At 49.2% G+C, this 15,603-nt stretch overlaps 9 protein-coding genes across 9 annotated transcripts; 5 read left to right on the plus strand and 4 right to left on the minus strand.

Moving 5' to 3' along the window:
- Positions 1–16: 16 nt before the first annotated feature.
- FSST1_005779 (uncharacterized protein) lies at positions 17–575 on the minus strand (the record flags this gene model as incomplete). Its single annotated transcript, XM_083232087.1, has 2 exons — positions 17–308; positions 367–575. The coding sequence occupies 2 exons, from the start codon at positions 573–575 to the stop codon at positions 17–19; spliced, it is 501 nt and encodes a 166-aa protein (XP_083089209.1).
- Positions 576–2,518: 1,943 nt separating this feature from the next.
- FSST1_005780 (WD40-repeat-containing domain protein) lies at positions 2,519–4,411 on the plus strand (the record flags this gene model as incomplete). The annotated part of the gene is made up of 2 exons (XM_083232088.1): positions 2,519–2,632; positions 2,693–4,411. 2 exons carry the CDS (start codon positions 2,519–2,521, stop codon positions 4,409–4,411), a joined length of 1,833 nt encoding a protein of 610 aa, XP_083089210.1.
- Positions 4,412–4,617: 206 nt separating this feature from the next.
- Positions 4,618–5,345, minus strand: FSST1_005781 (N-acetylglucosaminyldiphosphodolichol N-acetylglucosaminyltransferase catalytic subunit ALG13; the record flags this gene model as incomplete). The annotated part of the gene is made up of 3 exons (XM_083232089.1): positions 4,618–4,792; positions 4,843–4,981; positions 5,030–5,345. The coding sequence occupies 3 exons, from the start codon at positions 5,343–5,345 to the stop codon at positions 4,618–4,620; spliced, it is 630 nt and encodes a 209-aa protein (XP_083089211.1).
- Positions 5,346–5,583: 238 nt separating this feature from the next.
- On the plus strand, positions 5,584–6,802 carry FSST1_005782 (mitochondrial 37S ribosomal protein mS35; the record flags this gene model as incomplete). Its single annotated transcript, XM_083232091.1, has 2 exons — positions 5,584–6,154; positions 6,210–6,802. The coding sequence occupies 2 exons, from the start codon at positions 5,584–5,586 to the stop codon at positions 6,800–6,802; spliced, it is 1,164 nt and encodes a 387-aa protein (XP_083089212.1).
- A 487-nt stretch (positions 6,803–7,289) lies between these two features.
- On the plus strand, positions 7,290–8,047 carry FSST1_005783 (P-loop containing nucleoside triphosphate hydrolase protein; the record flags this gene model as incomplete). Its single annotated transcript, XM_083232092.1, has 3 exons — positions 7,290–7,318; positions 7,394–7,478; positions 7,550–8,047. 3 exons carry the CDS (start codon positions 7,290–7,292, stop codon positions 8,045–8,047), a joined length of 612 nt encoding a protein of 203 aa, XP_083089213.1.
- A 970-nt stretch (positions 8,048–9,017) lies between these two features.
- FSST1_005784 (Aldehyde/histidinol dehydrogenase) lies at positions 9,018–10,680 on the plus strand (the record flags this gene model as incomplete). Its single annotated transcript, XM_083232093.1, has 2 exons — positions 9,018–10,206; positions 10,253–10,680. The coding sequence occupies 2 exons, from the start codon at positions 9,018–9,020 to the stop codon at positions 10,678–10,680; spliced, it is 1,617 nt and encodes a 538-aa protein (XP_083089214.1).
- A 294-nt stretch (positions 10,681–10,974) lies between these two features.
- On the minus strand, positions 10,975–12,031 carry FSST1_005785 (exosome non-catalytic core subunit RRP4; the record flags this gene model as incomplete). The annotated part of the gene is made up of 2 exons (XM_083232094.1): positions 10,975–11,803; positions 11,865–12,031. The coding sequence occupies 2 exons, from the start codon at positions 12,029–12,031 to the stop codon at positions 10,975–10,977; spliced, it is 996 nt and encodes a 331-aa protein (XP_083089215.1).
- Positions 12,032–12,744: 713 nt separating this feature from the next.
- On the minus strand, positions 12,745–13,093 carry FSST1_005786 (uncharacterized protein; the record flags this gene model as incomplete). Its single annotated transcript, XM_083232095.1, has 2 exons — positions 12,745–12,926; positions 12,985–13,093. The coding sequence occupies 2 exons, from the start codon at positions 13,091–13,093 to the stop codon at positions 12,745–12,747; spliced, it is 291 nt and encodes a 96-aa protein (XP_083089216.1).
- A 257-nt stretch (positions 13,094–13,350) lies between these two features.
- Positions 13,351–15,078, plus strand: FSST1_005787 (uncharacterized protein; the record flags this gene model as incomplete). Its single annotated transcript, XM_083232096.1, has 3 exons — positions 13,351–13,394; positions 13,450–13,869; positions 13,923–15,078. 3 exons carry the CDS (start codon positions 13,351–13,353, stop codon positions 15,076–15,078), a joined length of 1,620 nt encoding a protein of 539 aa, XP_083089217.1.
- Between the last annotated feature and the right edge of the window lie 525 nt (positions 15,079–15,603).

The following is a 15,603-nucleotide window of genomic DNA, read 5'->3' on the forward strand; positions in this document are numbered from 1 at the left end:
CTTTCCGAAAATCGAATTACAGGATGGCAGCAACAACACCAGCAACGGCGAGGAGAACGCCAGCAGTGTTGCGGGCCTTCTTAGAGGCGTTATTGGTGTTCTCAGCGGCGGAAGCCGACTCAGTTGCAGTGCCGGTCTCTTCAGCATCATCAGACTCGGTAGCGGATGCTTCCGAGGCAGTAGCTGTGGCAGAGCTGGTCTTTGTGTTCCTTGTGGAGGTTCCATAGAGAGACTGGTTCTGGCAGTTGATCTGAACCTGGCCCTTGGCGGAGCCAGCACGAGGGTCATCGGGGCAGTTGTTGAAGCAGCTACGAGGATGTTAGGCGATCATGTTTTGCATTGTGCATTGACTTGGGTTCAACTTACGTAGCGACGGCCTCGTAAGCAGGGCAGAGACAATCCCAGTCGTTGGGCTTGCACTCCTCAACCTTTGCGTTCTCGGTTTCGAGACATCGCTTAACGATGAAGTCTGCGTCACATCCGCCAGAGGCTGAGGGGGCAGCAGCGTCTGAATCGGTAGCGGACTGAGCAGAAGCAGCAGCGGCGAAGAGGGCGAGAGACCAGAGGAACTTCATAATGGTGGGTATGTGAGTTGTTTAGGAGTGTTGAGGATTAGTTTACAGAGTAGGTATTAGGATGATGGAAAGAAATGGAGACTGGGGAAAGCAGGAATGAAGCTGATATATAAGTTGAGGAGGAAGAGGCGTTTTTTTAATCATACAGACGAGAGTACGGGGGATATTAACAACAGGGCCTGGTTTTAGTATCGTGCCTTTTTGCTGGTCTGGTCTGTTCTACCGTCCCACCCCCAACCATTGCGGCCGGCCAGGACCCATGGCATGCACAATTACAGGGGCTGACAGACTGACCATTCAGTCCAGTCGATCAAGCTTTATTTTTTTCTTGTCGTGGTTGATTATTTGTGGCTTGAGCTTTGACGCTTTTTGTGTTGTGCTTGCTTGTTGTTTAAGGTTGTTTGTGTATATTCCTGAATGAGGCAATCATATGCCCCAATTCCATGGAATGAATGTGTTTCATTAGATGCTCATTTTCAATACCTTGGTAGGCACAGTGACGCAGTGAAACAAAAAATCACCAAGGAAATCTTTCGACCGCCAGTTGAGTGAGACCTGCAAAGACACGATGTACATTTTGTTGTCGATGGCCCGTCAGAAAGTGGAGATGAAGAAACCCCCTGTCCATGCGTCGTTCGCTGATAATTCTCCAACGGGAGGCTTTAGTAGTTGTTAATCCTTGACTATTGCTCCGGGAGACGTCCCTTCATGGAGCAGATGGTGGCCTGCTAGTGCGCTTTCGCTCTAGCTCTATCAGGGGACGAGGAGGCTGAACCGCGGGATTATGCAGTTCCCTGTGTCCATGTGTTGGCTTGTTGTGCTATCATTATGCAGATGACCAGAGTTATTTATGTACGCTGTGTGTTTGACGGTGTAACATCGTATGGCTTTCTGGTGATGCACATACCGTGCGCTCGGTTGCCCAGCCACATTCATCGGTGTATGTACATAGTACCCTCTCACCTCACAAAACAGCTCACCTTAAAAAAAACTGTTGAGATATGTCTGGGTATCTTATCATGGTGAGCAACTCGAGGTTGAGACTTGTCTCCATCGTTTGGGTTGATGAAATGGAGCCAACTGACCCACCAGGCGGTCTTGCAGGAATGGCCAGCAATACTGAATGCAATGCAGCCAGTATTGGAGACATGCCGTGTGTTCAGTACGTATGTAGTACGTGGGATGCCTCGGAAGCCTTATATTCTCTGTGGTCCATAAATATCGAAACCGAGGACAAGACAGCAACACAACGTGATGTACCAGAACGCAATCGTATCCAAATAAAGGATAATACGGTACATCTGTTTACTAACTTGATTCAACTCAACTGACCATAGACCTTTGCCGTATATATTCTATGCTACCTTGATTCGGTAAGCTATACGTCTTCAGCCACATTAGCGAGACTGCCGCTATACAACTGGTGCTGGTTTTCTGGTCTATCTTTTCCTGAGCTTCAAAGAAAGGCAGTTCAGCTATGGCTTCTACAGTAGCGGCAACCCTGCTATTGTAGGAAACATCCACTGACTTCCGTAGCAGGCAGTAACATTAAACTGCCAAGGCAATTTTTCTAGGCAGAAATGGACTCTTGAGATATAAGCCATCCATCTACCCGTATTTAATACAGGTATTTGTTTCGCACGCTCAGCTACTATAAAAACAGCGCAAAATTATCATCTTTGCAGTTGTTACACTAGTAGTGTAATAACTTTCAAGCTGTTTCCCTACGCCATTGCCCCACATCAGCTCAATACCTCAGTACTAACAAGTAAGTACCCCTCCATCTGGTAAGAATCGCATCGCATCCCCCACGTTTCACAACAACACTTTCTATTAGAGCCCGGCTGACGACGTCTTGACTTCCAGGTTCAAGCCCAGGTCCTTCTGCTGGTTTCCTTGCATCTGCATATCTTCTTCTGACAAGCTCATACTCCATATCCGTTATGGCTTCCCCCTCCATCACCCTCGACCGCATCCTCGCGGCTGTCCCAGTTACAACCCGTGGTCAACCAACCCAGATCTCGGCCGACTCCAAGGGTCAACGAATAGCTTATCCTGTATGAAGCAGCTTCTGTGAGCAGAACATATGGTACAAACAGGATCGCTGACCCCCGCAGTGCGGAAAATCCATCTTTGTTCGCTCCATCGATGATCCCTCCGATGCAAAGGAGTACACCGGCCACACCGCCCCTACAACCGTTGCGCGCTTCGCTCCCAGTGGCTTCAAGATCGCCAGTGGTGACACGAGTGGCATGCTCAAGGTCTGGGAGCCTGAATCCATCGACAGCACAAGGGGAGAGTACGCCATCATTTCGGGTCGTCTAAATGACATTGCCTGGGATGGCGAGTCACAGCGTGTCATTGCTGTAGGTGACGGTCGCGAGCAGTTCGGCCGCTGCATCACAGCTGATAGTGGAAACTCTGTTGGCGAGATTATCGGGCACTCTAAGTCAGTTAACGCTGTTGCAATGAAGCCTCAGCGTCCTTTCCGTGCCGCTACTGTTGGTGATGACGGCAACATGGTATTCTACCATGGAGCCCCTTACAAATTCAACAATAAGAGCGCTCAGCACACTGGTTTTGTTCTAGGCGCCACTTATTCCCCTGACGGCAACACTCTAGTCACTGTTGGTGCCGACAAGAGGATACAGCTTTATGATGGAAAGACTGGTGAGCCCACCAAGGAGATCGGTCAGGGCGAGCACACTGGAAGTATATTTTCTGTGTCATGGTCGCAAGATGGTAAGAAGTTCGTCACCGCCAGTGCTGACCAAACTGTCAAGCTCTGGGACGTTGATGCAGGCAGTGTCATTCAAACCTGGAAGTTTGGAGGGGATGCTACCGTTGGTGATCAGCAAGTCGGTGTCGTTTTCGTTCCTGGCCGCAGCGATGGGCTCATCATCAGTCTCAGCCTTGAGGGTCAACTCACATACTTGACTGAAGGCAAGCAGGAGCCTGTTCGTGTTGTTTACGGACACAACAGAGGCATCACCGCCTTATCAACTGCATCGGATGGTAAGGGTTCTGACCTCTGGTCCGGCAGCTTTGATGGCCGAGTGTGTCATTGGGATATCAAGTCAGGTATTGCTACAGTTGTTGATGGCCAGGCACACACGAACCAGGTGGCTCAGTTCGCCGTTGCGGATGGCAAGGCTTTCAGCGCAGGCTGGGATGACAATCTCCGAATTGTTGATGAGTCGGCAAAGACTTTCCTAGGCTCTTCTGTCAAACTGCAAGCTCAACCCAAAGGTGTGAGTGCGGCTAATGGACTTGTCTATGTCGCGACCTACTCAGGTGTTTCCGTTTACTCCGGCGAGAAGCTAGTAAGCGAGCAGTCATTGGACTACACCCCCGGAGCTATTGCGGCATCTGGTTCTTTTATCGCAGTTGGAGCTAACGAGAACTCGGTGCGCATCTACAGCACTGGTTCTGACGGCAAACTTCAGGAGGTCAAGGCATTGAGCAACCCGACCGGTACCGTTTCGGCCCTTGCATTCTCGAAAGACGGGTCACATTTGGCCGCTGGAAACAGCGTTGGAAAGATCTATGTCTACAGCGCTGGAAGCTGGGAGCTAGTGGCAGACCGCTGGTCGGCTCACACTGCCCGAGTTACCTCGATTGCATGGGACGACACAGGTGCCTATGCTGCCAGCGGCAGTCTCGACACCAACATTTTCGTTTGGTGTTTGGAGAAAAAGAACCAAGGCAAGCGTATCAAAGCTGCCAATGCTCACAAGGACGGTGTAAACGGTGTGGCCTGGATTGAAGGCGGCAAAGTTGCCAGTGCAGGAGGCGATGCCAGCGTAAAGATATGGAGTGTTCAGAACTTGCCTTAAACTATGCGACTTCATAGACTAGATTAATCGGCCCACCTAGAGACGACCGAAAACGAAGTACAACATAAGATAAATGCCCAGTTTAACGCCAGACACCAAGCATATAACCGTCCCAGATCAAGAGTGAAGGTCCGTTCCCATCCATCAGTCGTAAATCATGCTTAGTCTGCTCGCAGACAGAAAATGCGCTTGATAGGCCCGAGCTACTAATCGTGCGCCATCGTTGCATTCTCCTCTTTTGCGACTTCTGCAGGGGCGAGATCCCACAAGCGAAGTCTGTCAGGCTCTTCTTGCGAGGGGATTTTGTGAGGAGGCCATCGAGTCTTGTTCTCTTCCCATAGGAGTCCCACCTTATGGATAGCTTCCTTAAGGTCCTCAGTGCTGTAACATATTAGAATAGGTATTTATCTAGTGTTGTTCAGTTAACATACCTCCCAGAGCTCATGATAGCATAGCCCTCCTTGGAGAGATGTTTGGCCATCTCAGTTTGGTGATCGTCCAGGAGTTGTGTGTTTGGCACCACAACAATCGGCAATCCCATTTTCCAGGCATCTAGTATTGTGCCAGTACCTATAATTTGTGAACCAGGGCTTCTCGGAAAAGCATTATGTTACATACCAGCGTGAGATATCACCAACCCTAGTTGTCGCTTTCCTTCCAAGGCCTTGCACAGAATCATTTCCTCCTTCATAAGATTTCTCTTTACATCAAAGATGTCAATCGTGAGACCAGATGGGACTTCATGTTGGAGGAGAGCGCGTTGCTGCCTTGCTGAGATGTTGTCCGGTCCGCACTGAACGTGTAACTCGGTAAACCCCTGGGAAGTGATGTACTGCCAGAAGCTGGCTGAAAGAACTGAGTCAATGAGAGTCTTGAATCCAGCTGTCGCACCAACTGTGACAAGGCACACCCGATCGAGATGAGTGACGGCCATGATTAACAAGACATTTCTTGGAAATTCACAAAAAGTGTTTTGTTGGAAAGTCAAATATATATATATATATTTGCGATAGGGTAGAAGAAGGTTCATGTAAGAGGACACCCCGGCTAAATGCCGGACCGTGGGGAAAGCAGTTGTGCTTGGTGGTGTAACCAAATTTTCGAACGCCGCCAAACCATTTCTTAAACCGACGACAATTTGACGCGGCCATTGCCCTTTTGACCGATTCGCAATGGCTTCAGCATCGGCAGCGGCAAGACTATGTGCTCTTGCCTGTCGCAGGGCGTCTAGAATCCAGCAAGTTCCCCGATCTCGGCAGATCATCCGACAAAAACCTCTTGCCCAGCGGGCATTCACCACATCGACGATAAGATGGGCCCGAGAGGAAGATCAGCGCCAGGACGATGTTGAGGAGGAAGACTTTGGACCTGTAGAGTTGAAGAAACTCGAGGCTGCGCTGGCTGAGGCTTCTACACCGGAGGGGCTTAAGCAATTGGACCAGCTGGCCAAGGCAAATGGCTACAACTCCATCGACCAATACCTGCAAAACAAGTTAGACTTTCATCCTGGTTGGGCATCCGAGGACCGATCAACATTGGAAGATATCCAGAAAGACGATAAAGGAGAGAAGCCCAACAAGCAGTCCTTCTGGTTCGATGAGGAGGACCCCGAGACCAACACGGAAGAGCTTGAGGAATTCGACGAGGACGATATCACATCTATGGCTCACGGCAAACTTGACGAAGTTCGAGAGATGCGAAAGTATGCCCGATTGGCAGTGTGGGAATTACCTCTTCTTTCGAGTAAGTTCAGTAGAGGATTTAAATACACGAGTACACATATTAATACCTTCAATAGAGTACGCCAAGCCCTTTGAGCCTCCTACCGATAAGCAGATCCTACGATGGCGATACACATCTTACATGGGTGAATCGCACCCCGCCGAGAAGAAGGTCGTGGTACAGTTCGCCCCCGACGACCTGAAGCTGACTCCCGTCCAAACCGAAAAGCTCAAGAAGCTCGCCGGCTCTCGCTACAATCCCGAGACAGAGATCATTAAGATGAGCAGCGACAGCTTTGAGTACCAAGCGCAAAACAAGAGATACCTCTCCAACCTAATCGACGACCTCATCACTGCGGCCAAGGACCCCAAGGATACTTTTGAGGATATTCCCCTCGACACTCGGCATCATGTTGTTAAGCCCAAGCCGCAATTCCCCAAGGAGTGGCGCATGACCCCTGAGCGTCGACAGCAGCTTGATGAGCACCGTTCACGTCTGGCCATTGAAGATGTGAAGATGGCTGAGAGCGGCCAGTTGATCGATGGTGTTCAGGCCATTGACCAGCACTTGTTGAAGAAGCCAACCGAGGAACAGAAGAAGGCCAAGGTTGCGGAGCTCGTTACTGCAGCACCTGCAAAGAGTGCAAGTGGCAGCCGCGCGAGGAGATAGAACCAGATAAAGGAAAAAATTCCCCTGACACGTCTGATATGGGATGAAATGTATTATACGCTAGATTTGGCGGGGCATGTACAATTAATTGTACGATGTATGTTTAAGATGGTATCAATAAGAGAACATGTAAATCGAGCTGCTGCAATTTATTCCAAAAAATGTCTCACAGTACATGTCTGTGAATCGATGCGATTGGGTTGGATAAGTGTTTTGTTCAAGATGAAGAGAGTTTGTAACTTGTCTTGAGCTGGGCCAAATCAAAAGCTAAAATGCGTGTAAATACCTACCTGACCAGTTGCCAAACCTTGACTTGACAATGGCTACCTAGTTATCCAGCCACCAAAACCTGTTCTAGCTAGGCATCTTTGGAAATTTCTGGCCGATTAGTACGAGGTACCCAAGTGCAAGATACACCCTAGATCGAACCTTACATTGAGGTCCAGTCCATGTTCTCATGATGCTAGGTCTGCTGACTAAGATCATCATGACTGCCAATAACACCCGTGAGCAAACGTATTATGATTTACCATTGCTTTGACGTGGACTCGAGTTTGATCGCAACAAGATTTCTTGTGACTGAAGTTGAAGAGCTAGCAGGATGGAGCCAGAATACACCGTCGAATTCGTCGTCCTCGGAGCTTCGGTTTCTGGGAAGAAGAGTTTTATACGAAGGGTAAGTTGATGCAAGGAAGACCCATTCGGATACTGGTTAACACATGGTTAACACACGTGCGCTGCTCCTAGTATTGCGAAGAAGTTTTTACAGATCGATACGATGCCATTGCAGAAGCATCTGGAGACTCGCGCCTAGCCAACATCGCGGGCATTCAGACGCTCATCAAACTAAGGCGCATTCCGTCCACGCTCATCAACTCTGCTCCCGAATATTGTCGCTTAGCAGCCGAAGCAGATGCCCTCATCATGCTATACGAGGGCTCGTCGTCCGAGAGTCTGGAGGAGCTTCGGCGCATGAGACTTCAAGTACTGGCTCCGTACCTGGAAGAAGTGGCGCCGCCTACGGCCGTCGTTGCGGGCAAGGCGGACGGCGCGGAGGCCGCGGGGCAAGCATGGGAACGCGGGATAGAAGAGGGGAGCGAACTAGCAGTTCTATTGGATGCGAAATTTGGGGTCGCATCAGCTCTCTGGGGGGATGGAGTCAAGGATGTGGTAGAGGAGTTGGCAGCGAGGGTATTGGAGAACAAAGGTGTCAACAAGGAGGCTCTAATGGGAGCAGGATCGTGAGACTGAGATTGTGCAAATTGATTTTGGCTCCGTGTAAGAGCCTCTGCTGAAGGCGCGGAAATGGTTGGAACGCCTCAAAATTGCTAGAAGTGATACAGCGTTACACAAGACGGCGATTTCTACGGCTTGAGCATCTTCGATGGAGATCAGATGCCCTACATAATGTAAATCATGGTGCTCTTGCACAGTCATATGTATTAAAACGTTGATCTGATTAGCCCAATGACAATGTACGAGAATGACTGTGAGCTTGTAAGCATGTTGGTTTTTGTTTCGCGTGCACAGTGCTTCAGCCTTGTATCAACGCGGCAGATCATCTAACGTAGAAAACCGCCAGTGTCCTCTGTCGTCAATAAAGCTTGTCAAGTCTGATCGTTTCCATATAGGCTTTAAGGCAAAACCTCATGGCCAAGAGACTGTGCCTCGGCTGGCTGGATCCAACACACGTGGATGTAAGGGTGCCGAGGACACCGGAAAGACAGAGCTGGTCCGGGGGTTGATACTACAAGCCCCTCATTTTCTAGGGAATGTCAACATCTTGAACTTCTTATCCTCAACAGACTTTATCTGGCTATCAAGTATCAGGGACGACTTGAAGATTTCTTAGAGGTCCTATTCGAGTCTATGACTGCTATATTGGCCGAATCTACCCTTTTGAGCCTACCCAATCCAATATCACCTTCCTCTGGGGCAGCCTAATTGATTAGGAGAAAGCCCCGTAAAATCAGGTACAGGCACGGGCAGGCAATACGTCCCGTCCGCCAAGGATATCGCCTTCCAACTGAACATAACTCATTCAAACCTCTCCTTAGGCGTCCCTGTCTTTTCCCCTCCCGCAATCACCTCTTCTCCCAATCAAAGGCTTTGCGCGCTCGATATATATCCTTAATCTTCTAATTTCATCGAGATCGAACTCGTCAGCACTCAATTCATTTTACTAGCCAACCACCTTTCAACATCACTTATCAAGATGGCTGACAACACCACATCTTACACGATCGGCCCACTGGAGCACACACCCCTCGATGAGATCAATGCCAAGGTTGATCTCGTGAGGAAGACATTTATGTCAGGCCGCACCAAAGATATTGAGTTTCGCATGCGCCAGATCCGAAAGCTTTACTGGGCCATCGTCGACAACACTGAGCTCATGCAAGATGCTCTCCTCAAGGACCTTGGCAAATGCAAGTACGAGGCCGTTCTGGCCGAGATCGATTGGTGCAAGCAAGAATGCATTGATATGACCAACAACATGGAGAAGTGGCTGCGCGATGAGCCTGTTCCCAATGTTCCCCTTCAGTTTCGTCTCATGAAGCATCGCACCCGCTTCGAGCCTCTCGGTGTCATTCTCAACATTGGCGCCTTCAACTTTCCCTTCCAGCTCACTCTTCCTGTTGTTGTTGGAGCTATTGCTTGTGGCAACTGTGTTGTTCTCAAGCCATCCGAATCTTCTCCAAACAGTGCCATGGTGCTCAAGAAGATCTTTGATGAATCTCTTGACCCCGAGTGCTTCGCCTACGTCAACGGTGCTCTCCCAGAGACCCAGCGTTTGCTCGAACAAAAGTTCGACAAAATTTGCTTTACAGGCGGCAAGGTCGTCGGCAAGATCATTGCCAAAAAGGCGGCTGAGACTTTAACTCCTGTGCTCCTCGAGCTTGGTGGCCAGAACCCAGCCTTTGTCACCAAGAACGCCAACCTCAAGTTGGCTGCTCGGCGACTTCTCTGGCAAAAGACCCTGAATGCAGGCCAAGTTTGCATGTCTCACAACTACATCCTCGTCGAGAGAAGTGTCCTCTCTCCATTCCTTGGAGAACTTAACAATCAACTGCGAACCTTCTTCCCCAAGGGTGCCAAGAACAGTACCGATCTCGCGCATATCGTCAGTGCTAGTCACTTCAACCGTCTCAAGAAGATGCTGGACGGAACTAAGGGCAAGATTGTTCTTGGAGGATCTATGGACGAGTCTACCCTGTTCATGGAGCCAACGGCAGTTCTTGTTGATGATGTTGAGGATAGCATGATGGTTGACGAGGCATTTGGCCCCATCTTCGCAATCATGGCAGTCGATTCTCTAGACCAGGCTATGAACATCGCCAACTCGGTTGACCCAACACCTCTGTCACTCAGCACTTTTGGAAGCAAGGATGAAAACAAGAAGGGTAAGTGTGATCATAACCTTTTGGTAGCATATCTAACAGCGTATAGTCCTGGACAATGTCACTTCAGGTGGCGCTACATGTAACGACGCCTTCTTTCACTCCCAGATTCCCCAGTCTCCGCTGGGAGGTGTAGGTCAGTCCGGAATGGGCAACTACCACGGCATCTACTCCATCAGGACCTTCAGCCACCAACGCACTATCGCCGAGGTCCCTTACTGGGCTGATGCCCTGTTCCGTGTCCGTTACATGCCGTATCAATGGCCCAACATGAATCGCCTCAAGATTGCGCAACCAAAGCCCAACTTTGACCGTGACGGCAACAAAACTAAGGGACTCGGGTATTTCGTCGCCCTGGTTTTCGGTCTTGGGTCTAAGAAGGCTAAGGGCGCTCTTCTCAGGTGGGCACTCCTTGTGGTTGCAGCTGCTGTGCTGGAAGCGAAGAAAGGTACTCTGAGCCAACTGCTCACACGATAATAATACATCTAGTTGATATCCCTGTTTTTAAGGTCAATAGGAATTGAGGTGGCGATATATCGATATTATCTGGCACACAAAAGGGCGACCGCCCCAGCACTTTGGCTTTTTTTTCTTTGTTTCCATGTATCACGGTCATATTTTGACCTCTTGATCTCAAACGTCATTTGTAGTTAGCCAATATTAATAATCACGCGAAGAAAATCGTACAACTAAGCTTCACGGTTCGTTAAGTAGTGGTATCTTTATTAGGACTATGGTTGTCTGAAAGTGACTTTTGAAATCTAAGATATCTCAGTGGCCAGCCAAAGCAGTTGCCAGACGCCGTCCCTTCTCGCCTCCCAGGTACAGATCATCGTCAGTCGAATCTCTTCCCAGATCGACAGCCTCGCTATATCCTCTGGTCACTGTATCTTCATCCACCTTCAACCCGTTCTCAACCAAAGCCAAGATGACACTGCGGATTCTCGCAATCTCGCGCATAGTTGCTACATCCATGGGGTCGTTCTGGCTAGAGTAGACCTTGCTACTGACGGTCTCCTCCATGCGGTTGATACCCGCAGCCTCAGCGGCCGTTTCACTCTCGATGTGCTTGCTGATCCAGATGTAGCCATTCACCCCTAGAAGAACATCCACCTTGCTGCCGGCGTTGGCCACATCCATTGTCCAGACCTGCCTTTTGGAGCGGACAACACCGCCACCGCCGCCAGTACCGGTAACAGCGACAAATACACCATTTCGAAGTTTGCCATACTTCAAACTACGGGTGTGAAGACTCGCGGCGCCGTCCTGATGCAGTTGCTGAACCTCTGCAACAACTAGGTCACCTTCAGCGAAGAAGCTGCGGATCTGCAGCTCATCAGTTTCGGTACGCTTACGAAGAATTCCACCAGGCAGGTTGATGGCTGAGATCTGGAGGATAGCGAGCTGGGATGCAGCTACATCGACGCGCCATCGCTTGGCCTGCACTTCGACGATGCGACCGACGACAAGGTCACCGATCTCTGGTGTGTAGCGAGCGCGAAGAGGGCGCACCGAGAGGAGCTTGTTTGTCTTTGTGAGAGTACCAGCAAGAGATGATGTAATGTCAGATGATCCGGCAGGAATATATGTGCCGTGTCCACTAAATAAGTATGTTAGTATCAGAGGATAGCGATCGTGACGTCTGAGATGTTAAGACTTACCGCATCCATTGGGGATTAGATGTAATCACGGTACCCGGTGTGAAAATGTCATCGCCATCTACCCCAGCGCCACCTTCAGATTCGGAGTCGGAGTCATTGTTTGCAGCAGCGACTGCTTGTGGTCTCCTGGGTGTAGGAGGCTGAGGACTGAGAATTGTGATAGGCATGATAAGATGAGATGAGAATGACGAGGCGCGAAACCGGTCAGTCGTTAGGGTCAGATGGCCGGTTAACCGTATTATAATGAAACCGGTAGTATTAAGTGTCCACTACAATGAGCGTTTGTTTGTAGTATGTTGAGGCTCAGCTTGATTATCTTGTTGTCGATTTTCTGGTTGTGGAATAAGTTTGGTTAAAGGTTCGATGTGGGGCTCCGGGATTGAGATTTTAGGTAGTGTTGGCGGCAACGTAATAAGTGCCCTGAGTGAGCTATGGATTAGAGGTATGCAGTGGGTGAGTATTATAACAGTCATCGAACCCGAAATTAACCACCATAAACCAACTATAATGCAACATCAATCCGCATGGGAACACATTGAGTCTATGTGAATTGTTTAATTAAACATGCTGATAATAAAATAATGAAGTCAGCACTCAAGCATATTAACGTCGTCGCACTTTTATAGAACAGCACAGTAACTCCACGTCGGGACGAGTTGACTCAAACATTCAACACCTTCTATAACGACTATATAAGGATCCCTACAACACAGAGATACCAAAAGGCCAGAACCGGAGTATTTCTACATTACAATACTGTAGATATTATTTGAATGGGGTTGGGCTCGCAGGGTTTCGCATGAAGAGGTATTGTACACATATGTCTGTCATAGTAAGGGGAGTTCGTTGAATTAGTAGCTGGCGACAAAGTATTGACTGATTATTTAAGTGCCCTCCAGAGTCCCATCCACACAAGAGCCAGCGATATAGAGGTGATGCCGAGCTTGCGACTTCGCATTCCAAAAGGCGATTTGCTTCGTAGAATCAAGTCCTTTTGTTTCTCAAGCTGTGACATGCCAGAAAAATAGCTGTAGGCTCCAAGACCAAAGAATGCGCTACTACCTGTCCCCTTGTTAGTCCATCATAAGATCGAGTGTGAAGCCGAGTGATAGAAACTGACCGACAACTTTGCAGGGCAGACAGTCATCGCCTCGGTCCTGGCGTAGAATATCCTCGAGCTTTTCTGGCTTCTCGAGAGACTGGACTGTAGGAATCTTATCACCGGCCATTCTGATTGTTGTTCGTGTGGTGAAATCAATATCTTTGACTAAAAGAATTCAACCACATTGAATTATCACGGGTTTCAATTGCAGAGTAGAAGAAAGTTCAACGATGATTGGACAAACATACTATCGATCGCTGAGTCATGCGTTGCAGGGGTCTACACCTAGAGTCGTCATTGTTGGTGCTGTTCCGCCGTTGGAGTCTGTTAAAGTATATCTAAGCTCTCGCCTGTCAACACTAGAGGGAGGTGTTGGTCTTTACCATGAACGGTGTTATTGAGGCGCTTCACATTTACGATGATAACCGGTATAACTCTCGAAATCACTCGGGAAGGCTCTTTCTAATCAGGCATTACGTCTAGGAATCCTATCCTCTCGCATACCTATGCAGGGCGGCCCATGTCGGCAACCCATCTTCTACCCCTCTACCTAGAGCATCCTGCACCACGACCGAACCTTATCTACCTACCCAACACAAGTCCCCCAACGCTTGTCTTCAACTTAACACATGCGAACCTCTTATTTATTGCGACATCGTCAACCGAGATAGAACCGCTGCTAGTCTTCGAGTTCCTACACCGCATAATAGATGCCTTTGAGGACTTTCTTGGCGCGCCGCTCCTGGCCGTCAAGATTGAGAACAATTATGATATTGTCGCACAGCTGTTAACCGAGATGTGCGATGCCGGCATAATAAGCACGACAGAACCCAATGCTCTGCGCGAAGTGGTTGAACAGGAAGGCTGGGTTGGCAAATTGTTGGGAAGCATCAATCTGCCTGGGTTCGTGGATCATCGAGCTTCTGAGACAGACCTTTGAGCTAATCCATGTCTAGAAAAGCACCTTTGAGCGCCAACTTTTCAAATTCGAGCACATCCTCCATTCTGCCATCAAACTCGACCGCTTTGCCATGGAGGAGAGCGAACGTACGACACACGTCAAATGAGATGTACGCGGATATCGTGGAGACATTGTCTGTTACGCTCGCTCCTTCAGGAAGACCGCTGGCAGCCTTCGCCAATGGAACTATCGCATTCACTTCCAAGGTATCAGGTGTTCCGGATATTACTTTGAACATTACAAGTCCGTCTGGAAAACACAACCTTGGCAGTATAATGGAACTACCTGTATTTCACCCTTGCGTACGACTTAACCGATGGAAGGAGAGACCAGGCGAGTTAAGCTTCATTCCGCCTGATGGAAGATTTATCCTAGCTGGGTACGAAGTGGACCTGTTGCCCTTTACGAGTGGGAAGAGCGGAAGTCTCAGTTCCAACAATCTCAAACTACCCATTAATATGGAGGTCAAAACGGGATTGGGTGCCACAGGATCAGACTTTGAGGTTCGTCTTCAAGTCAACAAGATTCTCGGAGCACCTTCGCCAGCATCATCAGGTCTAGGAAGAGGTAGTGGTGGAGGACGGCTTGGAGGACCTCATCCAGGATCACCAGGAGCTCCTTTGATGGATGACTTGACCGTGACGATTCCATTGCCAGCTAATGTTAGGAACTTATCCGAGATTCGACCAAGTAAAGGCGACGCAAGCTTTAACCCAGGCGAGAAGTTTTTGGAATGGTATATTCCCGCAAAGGAATTGTCAGGCGGTACAAGCTACTTTGGTCTCAGGTGTACCGTGGTGGGACCGTTAGCAAGCGAGGATGATGAGGGATTCGATCCCAATGGGTTTGGATTTAACACCGACTACACATTCGATGGACCTTATCAGAGCGCACCCGTGGCCAAAGTCACAGACGACCAAGAGAGCACAGGCGATGGCAAGGACACCAAGAAGATCGCACAGAACAAAATATTGATGCCAACATCGGCATCAGTGAGCTTCTCAATCAAGGGATGGTTGGCAAGTGGGTTGAAGGTGGAAAGCATACAGTTGGACACGCGCAAGAGTAGGGGTCTGGGAGAGAGTGTCAAACCGTACAAGGGAGTCAAGTACTTGACAATAAGCAAGGGGGGCGTTGAGATACGATGTTAATTAAAAAGAGTTGGACGTTAGCTGCCTGCACATACAGGTACATTTGCGCTCCACTAGAGGTCACGACAGAAACAACAGTCGATGCAGAATCATTACCCAGACATGTCATGTGCACAAACATAATGCAAGTGCATGATCGGAACATGTTCCCGCGGGAATTAAAGGAATAATTAGGATGAGCCAATCCAATAGCATGTAAAAAATAATGTTGAAAGCCCTCGGAGGATGCACCCAAACAGCAACGGAGCTCCGAAGCCGCTCCAGGTCGGGGCATCGGCTCTAAGTGTGGGGGTAGACCCGGAGCCCCAAGTTCAAGGTCCAAAGGCGCCTGTAGCAACGACGCTTCCATGCGATCGTCATATGATTGGACATCCCATGACTCTCAATGGACCAAGGGGAACTCGTTTCCGACAAATCTCATGAGCATTGAATGAAAACTCCCCCCAAATCCGAGGATTGGGGTACGTACCTTGACACTAAACATGACCCCGACGTCACGCAAACTCCCGAACCCCATACCCAGGC

Source organism: Fusarium sambucinum, chromosome I (assembly GCF_050947815.1).
Source record: "Fusarium sambucinum isolate potato_lamoka chromosome I, whole genome shotgun sequence".
Classification (NCBI taxonomy): domain Eukaryota; kingdom Fungi; phylum Ascomycota; class Sordariomycetes; order Hypocreales; family Nectriaceae; genus Fusarium; species Fusarium sambucinum.